The following is an 8,905-nucleotide window of genomic DNA, read 5'->3' as shown; positions in this document are numbered from 1 at the left end:
AGGTTCTATGTCTTCTGCATGACAGAGGAAGCCAGGACTCCTGATCAGGAAAAATGAGTCATCTGGCCCTTGGCTTTGAAGGAACGGGGTCAAATAGCAAAGATGGTCAGCCAAGGATGCAGTGGCCCCATTCAAGACTGTTCCTAACAGCCGAGTCAGAATTTAAATGAGCCTCTGGACCTTCTAGAATTTGCAGATGGATCTATAGTTAGATGCCATCTTGAAAATGAGTAATCTAGTTGAAATGGTACCAAGAAGAGACAGGATAATTGCAAATCCCACCTCACATGAGGAATGAATCCCCTTGACTAACATTATTCACACTGTTGAGTCATAAGCTGGTTTGCTTTGGGATTAGTATGAGGTCTTATCTCATACAAGATGGTCTGAAACCCTTCAAAACATACATGGTCATCTGTTAGAAATGTATGAATGGTTTCTGCATTGGTCTACTCCAGAATAGAAACTGGGAGATGGTGAGTTCTAGTCCCACCTTATGTATGAAAGCCAGCTGGGCAACTTTGAGCCAATCGCCGGGAGATACTGAGTTCTAGTCCTGCCTTAGGCATGAAAGCTGGCTGGGTGACTTTGAACCAGTCCTTCTCTCTCAGCCCAGCCCACCTCACAGGGTTGCTGTTGTGGAGAAAACAGGAGAGGAAGTTGTGTTGGATTTGTTTGCTGCCATATCTTATTTGTAAAAAATAATAAAGGCAAGATAAAACAAACAAATAAATAATTCTATTCTATTCTATTCTACTTCCGTTCCATTCTATTCTATTCCATTCTACTTCCATCCAATTCTATTCTACTTCCATTCCATTCCATTCTGTTCCATTCCATATTCTATTCTATTCTATTCTGTTCTGTTCTGTTCTGTTCTGTTCTGTTCTGTTCCCTTTCCATTTCATTCCATTCTTATAAGGTAATATTATAATACAATATTATGTTATTATTACATTGAATACATAAAATAGAAATCTAATTTATTCACTTCAACTGTATTTCCCTCTCAAACAAACTTCCAAAAAGAAAAACGGTGGTCCTTCCTCACAAACCTTTGCGGAAAAGCGAAATCCTACTCGACCCCCAGCAATTTCTTTTGACCACACCAGAGATCAAATGTCTTTCTTTCTAGTTTTATTTTGCTCTTGATATTTTTAGCTTGTGAAGTTTAGCTCAGGGGATTTAGAAGACGAGGAGGGAGCTTTGGCATGTGTGTTTGTGTGTGTGTGTGTGTGTGTGTGTGTGTGTGTGTGTGTGTGTGTGTATGTGTGTGTATACTTTTTTTTCTGAAAGTGGGATTAAACTGTTCCTCTTTATTCCTGAGCAACAGCTGAATTCTCAATTTTGCAGCCTTAATGTCATTTTCATCCCATTACCCTTATTTTTCTCACTGGGGATTCTTCAGAAAAATGTTCATTAGTGTGAGACACACTCCGGTCATGAGCTAAAGTTACACACTCAGCTGTTAGTCAGCCTTCTGTGTCATCCTCTCCCCACAAGCCCAGCCCTTCAGTTTCTCCTATTAAAAAGTGATCAGCTTACATGAGGTCCTGAAAAGATTTGTAATGCTGCAACTCTGTGTGTGTGTGTGTGTGTGTGTGTGTGTGCGCGCGCGCGCATGCGCACACACACATATATTTATGCTTCTCTATATAAATCCCCCTGGCTATCTGAAGTCAAGCAGTTAGCGCCAGCAGCAGAGCAAGAGGTCCTTCAGCAGTCTTCCAGGAAGCAAACGTGGTCTACTCGGGTTCAAGGAATTCTCAAGAGGTTTCCACCATGGCGACGTCTGTGCCAATGGAAGAAGGTGAGGAGATGCGTCTTTATCAGCAAACTCTCCTCCAAGATGGGCTGAAGGACATGTTGGATCATCAGAAGTTCCTCGACTGTGTCTTGAAAGTGAAAGGGAAGGAATTCCCATGCCACAGATTGGTCCTGGCGGCCTGCAGCCCCTACTTCAGGGCTATGTTTCTCTCGGACCTAGATGAAAGCCAGAAGAAGGAAGTCAACTTAGAAGATGTGGATCCAGAGGTCATGAGTAAGATCCTCCATTACATCTACACCTCGGAGCTGGAGCTCACAGAGCAGAACGTTCAGGACATCTTCTCAGTAGCCAACATGTTCCAGATCCCTTCTATTTTCACTGTCTGCGTCTCCTTCCTTCAGAAGAGGCTCTGTCTTAGCAACTGTCTAGCCATCTTCAGACTAGGATTGATGCTGGATTGTGCCCGTTTGGCGGTAGCTGCCCGTGACTTCATTTGTGACCGGTTCTCACTTGTCTCCCGTGATGAAGAGTTTTGCCAGTTCTCTCCCGACGAGCTGATTGCGATCATCTCCAGCGATTCCCTCAACATTGAGAAGGAAGAATTGGTCTTTGAGGTGGTCATGAAATGGGCCACAGCCAAAGACCAGGACAGCCGGGTCAAGGCACTTCCAGTGGTCTTTGAAAGCATCCGCTTCCGTCTACTGGACAAGGCTTATTTCAGGGACAAGGTGGAGAAGAACGCTGTGATCAAATCCAGCCCGGACCTTCTCAAGAAGATCCAGTTGGTGAAGGACGCTCACGAGGGGAAACTAACAATGGTAAAGAAGAAGAAGAAAGAGAAGAAACACGAGGACCAGATTGTCAATGGACAGTTGGATGAAGAAGAGATTGAGAAAGAAGAGGAGACCCTACCAGGGATATTGAACGATACGATGCGTTTTGGGATGTTCCTTCAAGATTTAATCTTCATGATTAGTGACTCGGGAGCTGTGGCTTATGACCCGGGGGCCAACGAATGTTATTTTGCCTCCATTTCTGCTCAGATTCCCAAGAACCATGTTAGCCTGGTCACGCGAGAAAATCAGATTTTTATAGCTGGTGGACTTTACTTCAATGAAGATGACAAGGAGGATCCAATGAATTCTTATTTCTTGCAGGTATTAAGTTTCTCTTGGCTTTGGGATGGATCTGGGGGGTCTCACTCACAGTTTTGGAGGGGGGGGGGTTTCCTAAACTTGCTTTGGAAGGGGGATTCAGTTAGGATATTTCTCAGTTTCACTTAGGCCCACCTTCAGCCCAGTCCGGATTCCAATCCTGGTTCCAACCGAGGTTGTCCTATTGAGGTTGGGAGAAAGAGAGAGACTCTTGCATAATTGTAACGTACGCCAACTTTCCCTTGCGTGGAATATTATTAATTTGTCAAGAATGCAACAACTGCCTCTCCGGATCAAGACAAAATGTCTCTCTGTCCCAGGGTGCTGTTTCCAACAGGTGACAGCCACATGCCTGTGGAAACTGACAATCATAATCTTCCCTTGCTATATCTCATCAGATATTCAGATGGAACGCTTGTGTTCTTGAAAATAAAAGAAGATACAATAGAATGTCCTTGCTCTAGCCAAGAATGATCACTCTTTCCCAAATCTGTCTGTCTGTCTCTATGTATCTATTTATCTATCATCTTGATTTTGGTCTATTACCTATCATCTATCTATCTATCTATCTATCTATCTATCTATCTATCTATCTATCTATCTATCTATCATCTATCACCTATCTATTTATCAATCTCTCACCTATATCTATCATCTATCCTTTAATATCCATCATCTTTTAACTATCTCCTATCTATTATCTATCTGTCTGTCTGTCTGTCTGTCTGTCTGTCTGTCTATCTATCTATCTCTATCTATCTATCTATCTATCTATCTATCTATCTATCTATCTATCTATCTATCTATCTATCTATCTATCTATCTATCTATCTATCTCTATCTATCTATATATCATCTATCAATCTGTCACCTATATGTATCATCTATCATTTGATATCCATCATCTTTTATCTATCTCCTATCTATTATCTATCTATCTATTATCTATCTATCTATCTATCTATCTATCTATCTATCTATCTATCTATCTATCTATCTATCTATCTATCTATCTCTGTATATGTATCTATCTTTATCTATTATCTATTAACTATTTATATCTATGTATCTGTCTCTCTTTTTCTGTCTCCTCTATCTATCTATCTATCTATCTATCTATCTATCTATCTATCTATCTATCTATCTATCTATCTATCTATCTATCTATCTATCTCTGTATATGTATCTATCTATCTTTATCTATTATCTATTAACTATTTATATCTATGTATCTGTCTCTCTTTTTCTGTCTCCCCTATCTATCTATCTATCTATCTATCTATCTATCTATCTATCTATCTATCTATCTATCTATCTATCTATCTATTTATCAGCCAGCATTCACACGTCTTAAACCTGCAGAGGTTGAAAACCACAGTTTTACAGTTTTATGCAAAAATTCAAATATCGCAGGAGCAGTTCAACCCTTTTTAGGAAGGACATCCATTTTTGGAAAGTGATCATCAGGGTTCTTGGCAACAAAAAAGTTATGTGTGGTCAAAAAAGCCAAGATGGCAGCACAGAGGTGTGATTAAAGCTTCTCAGATTGTTGCAACCACCATTTTGATTTTTTTGATCACAAAGACTTAGCAACCAAGAAAGGTGTGAAGCGACATTATCAATTTGCCTTTCAAAGTAGACATTTTGAGGTGAATGTGCCCAGCAAAGAGGCAAAAATGTCAACACGGCTTCCATGAATGTATGATCAAAACTCTATCATTTTTACTCTATGCGGTGCACAAAGCCAGGCCTGCCATTTTGACTTTTTTGACGCCCTCCCTTTGGCTGCCCTGGCGGCAACCACTAGGACATGAAACAAAACCCTTCCTCCAAGTCAGCCATTTTGTGAAGGACCCCACGGCATATTCTCCCCCTCTCAATCTGCTCCCTGGTCTCCAAACAAGGTTCCCCTTCAAACTAGAATTAACGCATCATTCTCAGTCCTCAACAGTCAACCACTTATTTAGTGATCGTTACAATGGCACTGAAGAAAATGACTTATGAGCATTTTTCACACTTATGAACGTTGCGGCATCAACACGATCATGTGATCAAATGCTTGGCAACCGGCTACTATTTACGATGGTCACAGCATCCCGGAGGGTCATGTGACCCCCTTTTGTGACCTTCTGACAAGCAAAGTCAACAGGGGAAGCCAGATACACATAACAACCGCGTTCCTCACTTTACAACTTCAGTGATTCGCTTAATGAGGTTGTAAAAGGGGGCAAAAGTAACTCACCTAATAACTGTCTCGCTTAGCAATGGAAGTGTTGGGCTCAGTTGTGGTCATAAGTCGAGGACTACCTAGTCAGAAATCCAGCAGAATAACTTCAAAAAAAGGATGAGGCTGCTTTCATAGGACGGAGTTTTCCCACGACTGTCTTCTCTTTCCTCGGCAGTATGACCACCTCGATTCGGACTGGCTGGGAATGCCCCCGATACCATCCCCCCGTTGCCTGTTCGGACTCGGAGAAGCAGCAAACTCCATTTTTGTGGTCGGGGGAAAAGAATTAAAGGAAGGTGAAGAGACCCTGGACTCCGTTTTGTGTTATGACCGGCTGTGAGTACCAAATCTTTGTAGGAGGAGGCATAAATTACCTACAACAATTCACTTAGTGACTGTTCAAAGTTACAATGGCACTGAACAAAGTGATTATGGACATTTTTTCACACAACTATTGCAGCATCCACCCCGTTCACATGATCAAACTTCAGACGCTTGGCCACTGACTCCTATTTATGACGGTTGCAGCGTCCCCGGGGGTGTGTGTGTGTCACGTGATCCCCTTTTGTGACTTTTCTGACAAGCAAAGTCACTGGGGAAGCCCGGATTCACTTAACAACTGTGTGACTAACTTTGCAACTTCAGAGATTCACCTAACAACTGTATCAAGAAAGGTCGTAAAATGAGGCAAAGCTTACTTAACATATGTTTCACTTAGCAACATGTATTTTGGGCTAAACTGTGGCTGTAAGTCGAGGACTACCTGTATGGATTTCCACAGGGAGAATAAATGGGGAGCCAGGAACTGAGAATAACATGGGGGAAATTGAGGCTGATTTGTATCCCTATCCACTTCATCCTCACTCTTGCCTGTCCAAAAATGTAGCATTTGGTCATGGCAGCCTAATTTCGGTTTCCTGGACCCCCTGCCCTTTGAAAATCTTTCGGTCTGTTTATTTCCTCCTAATATTTATTTATTTTGATTTATTTAGAAAGGAAATTTACTTGGCCGCCCAAATCTCTCACTCATGGTGATTCCAGCCAGCTTACAGAAATAAAAATCCATATGCAAACCTCAGTAAAACCCAATGACAGCCTGGTGGTGACAAAGAAACAAGCCACGATGGGTGGGGTACTTTTTTTAAAAAATCCCATTTATATCCCGCCCTTCTCCGAAGACTCAGGGCGGCTTACAATCTAAGAAGCACAAATCAATGTGCTTAGCAATAGCCTTCGTTCTATGTATATGCCTGCTTATTAGGGCTTTCACACACACCCCAAGCGGCATTATTACAAACTCAGCTTATTGCCCCCAACAATCTGGGTCCTCATTTTACCTACCTCGGAAGGATGGAAGGCTGAGTCAACCTTGAGCCTGGTGGGACTCGAACCTGCACTAATTGCAGGCAGCTGGTGTTACTTAAGGAGGCATTAGCCCACTGCTCCACCAAGGCTCTTGGTGCTCTTTGAGCTTGGCTGTTTTCTCACAGAGGTTTCAATTAGCAAACATTACCAACCAGTGCACAGATGATGTTATCTAGTCTGATCATGAAACATCTGCAAGAAAAGAGAGCTCAGATAGCACCAAGGACACCACACTCCTTCCTTCCTTCCTTCCTTCCTTCCTTCCTTCCTTCCTTCCTTCCTTCCTTCCTTCTTTCCCTCCTTCCTACCGCCCTTCCTTCCTTCCTTCCTTCCTTCTTTTCTTCCTTCCTTCCTTCCTTCCTTCCTTCCTTCCTTCCTTCCTTCCTTCCTTCCTTCCTTCCTTCCTTCCTCCTCCTCCTCTCCACAAACCCACTCCCTTCCACCACTGATGATGTTACCTAGCTGGGTTATGAAGAAAACCATACAAGAAAACCACCAAGCTCAGCATCAAGGACCCCACAGTTCTCCTCCTCCTCCTGCTCCTGCTCCTCCTCCCGGCAAACCCCATCCCCTCCTAGCACTGATGATGTTACCTAGTTGGGTCATGAAATGTCTGAAAGAAGTCAAGCTCAGACAGCATCCACAGTCCTCCCTCCCTCCCTTCCTCCTCCTCCTCCTCCTCCTGCTCCTCCTCCTCCTGCTCCTCCTCCCGGAAAACCCCACCCCCTTCTAGCACTGATGATGTTACCTAGTTGGGTCATGAAATGTCTGAAAGGAAAACACCAAGCACGAAAACACATTGGTTAGCGTGTGATACACCAAAAGGCTGCAAAAAACTGCAGGTTTGCTGTGCCCCCCCCCCCAGAAAAGGGGAACCCAGATCTTGTCTCCCCCCCCCCTCCCCATCCAACCTCTCTTCTCTCCTTCAGGTCCTTCAAATGGGGGGAAGCAGACTCTCTGCCCTACGCTGTCTACGGTCACGGGGTGGTGTCCCACGATGACCTGGTTTACTCCATTGGAGGCAAAGGGAAGGACAGGTATGTGTTCGACTTACAGATTACCGAAATTCATTAATCAATGCAACAGTTTTCCTCCTGAACTCTGTAGCTGGAGGATTTCGAGAAAAGATTGGTCAGTAATAAGGTAGCCTGCCTTGAGCTGGGGGCTGGACTAGAAGACCTCCAAGGTCCCATCCAGCCCTAGAATTCAATGAGTTTATAAAGAAGGAAGGAAGGAAGGAAGGAAGGAAGGAAGGAAGGAAGGAAGGAAGGAAGGAAGGAAGGAAGGAAGGAAGGAAGGAAGGAAGGGAGGGAGGGAGGGGAGGGAGGAAGCGAGGGAAGAAAGAAAGAAAGAAAGAAAGAAAGAAAGAAAGAAAGAAAGAAAGGAAGGAAGGAAGGAAGGAAGGAAGGAGAGGAATTTCCTGACAGTCAAGAAAATTAATCAGTGGAACAGCTTGCCTTCTTTTCAGCCATATAACTTTATGATCTTTACAAAGTTATGACTCACAGCAGGTGTAACATAAATGATAATTTATAGGTCTGCCCGACTCACAAAGACTCTGGACAGCTTACAGGAAAAAAAACACCAAACAGAAAACTTAAATGACTTAATCCTCGTATTTACAACCATCACAGCATCCCTGCACTTCTGTGATTAAAATTCAGGAATTTGGCAACTGGTGTGTATTTATGACAATTGTGGTCATGTGATCACCATTCTCCGTGACCTTCCCAGCTACCTTCGAACTAGCAAAGTCAATGGGGGAAGGTGGATTTGCTTAACAACCACGTGATTCACTTAAGGACTGCAGTGATTTACCATGGAGAAAAAAGTTATAATATTGGGTGTGCCTCACTATACACTTGTCTTGCTTAATAACAGAAATTCTGGTCCCAGTTATGCTGGTAAGTTGAGGGTTTGGGTTTGTTGAATTGTTAGGATTTTAAGGGATTTTAAGTATTGCTATTTAGTTATTCATTTAAATTTAGAGGATGGTTGTAAAATGGGGCAAATGTCACTTAACAACTGTTTTGCTCAGCAACAGAAACTTTGGGCTAAATTGTGGTCGTAAGTCTAGGACTACCTGTATAATAAAGATATTAATAAAGATAATAATAAAGATAACAACAACAATAATACTGTAGTTCATGCTTTGCAAAACCTAGTTATTTCCTCCTTTTCTGCTGCAGAAAATGTCTGAATGCTTTGATAGTGTATAACCCCAAGAAGTTTGAATGGAAGGAACGGTCACCCATGAAAATTGCCCGTTCTCTCTTCGGGACCACGGTCCACAATGGCAAAATTTACGTGGCAGCAGGAGTGACTGATTCTGGTTTGACCAGCTCGGTAGAAGTTTACGATATTGCGACAGATAAGTAAGTGGGACCTCAG

At 42.8% G+C, this 8,905-nt stretch overlaps 1 protein-coding gene across 1 annotated transcript in view; it reads left to right on the top strand.

The window, feature by feature from the left end:
• Positions 1-1,698: 1,698 nt before the first annotated feature.
• KLHL40 (kelch like family member 40) overlaps positions 1,699-8,905 on the top strand; it is a 13,112-nt gene continuing 5,905 nt past the window's right edge. Inside the window, exons 1-4 of the mRNA XM_081345478.1 lie at positions 1,699-2,925; positions 5,325-5,485; positions 7,444-7,551; positions 8,704-8,889. Coding sequence (XP_081201604.1) covers positions 1,783-2,925; positions 5,325-5,485; positions 7,444-7,551; positions 8,704-8,889 — 1,598 coding nt within the window. The 5' untranslated portion in view covers positions 1,699-1,782. The remainder of the gene's footprint in view (positions 2,926-5,324; positions 5,486-7,443; positions 7,552-8,703; positions 8,890-8,905) is intronic.

This window comes from Vipera berus (genome assembly GCF_964194415.1).
Source record: "Vipera berus genome assembly, chromosome: Z".
Taxonomy (NCBI): domain Eukaryota; kingdom Metazoa; phylum Chordata; class Lepidosauria; order Squamata; family Viperidae; genus Vipera; species Vipera berus.
This window is presented reverse-complemented; position numbering and strand designations above follow the sequence as displayed.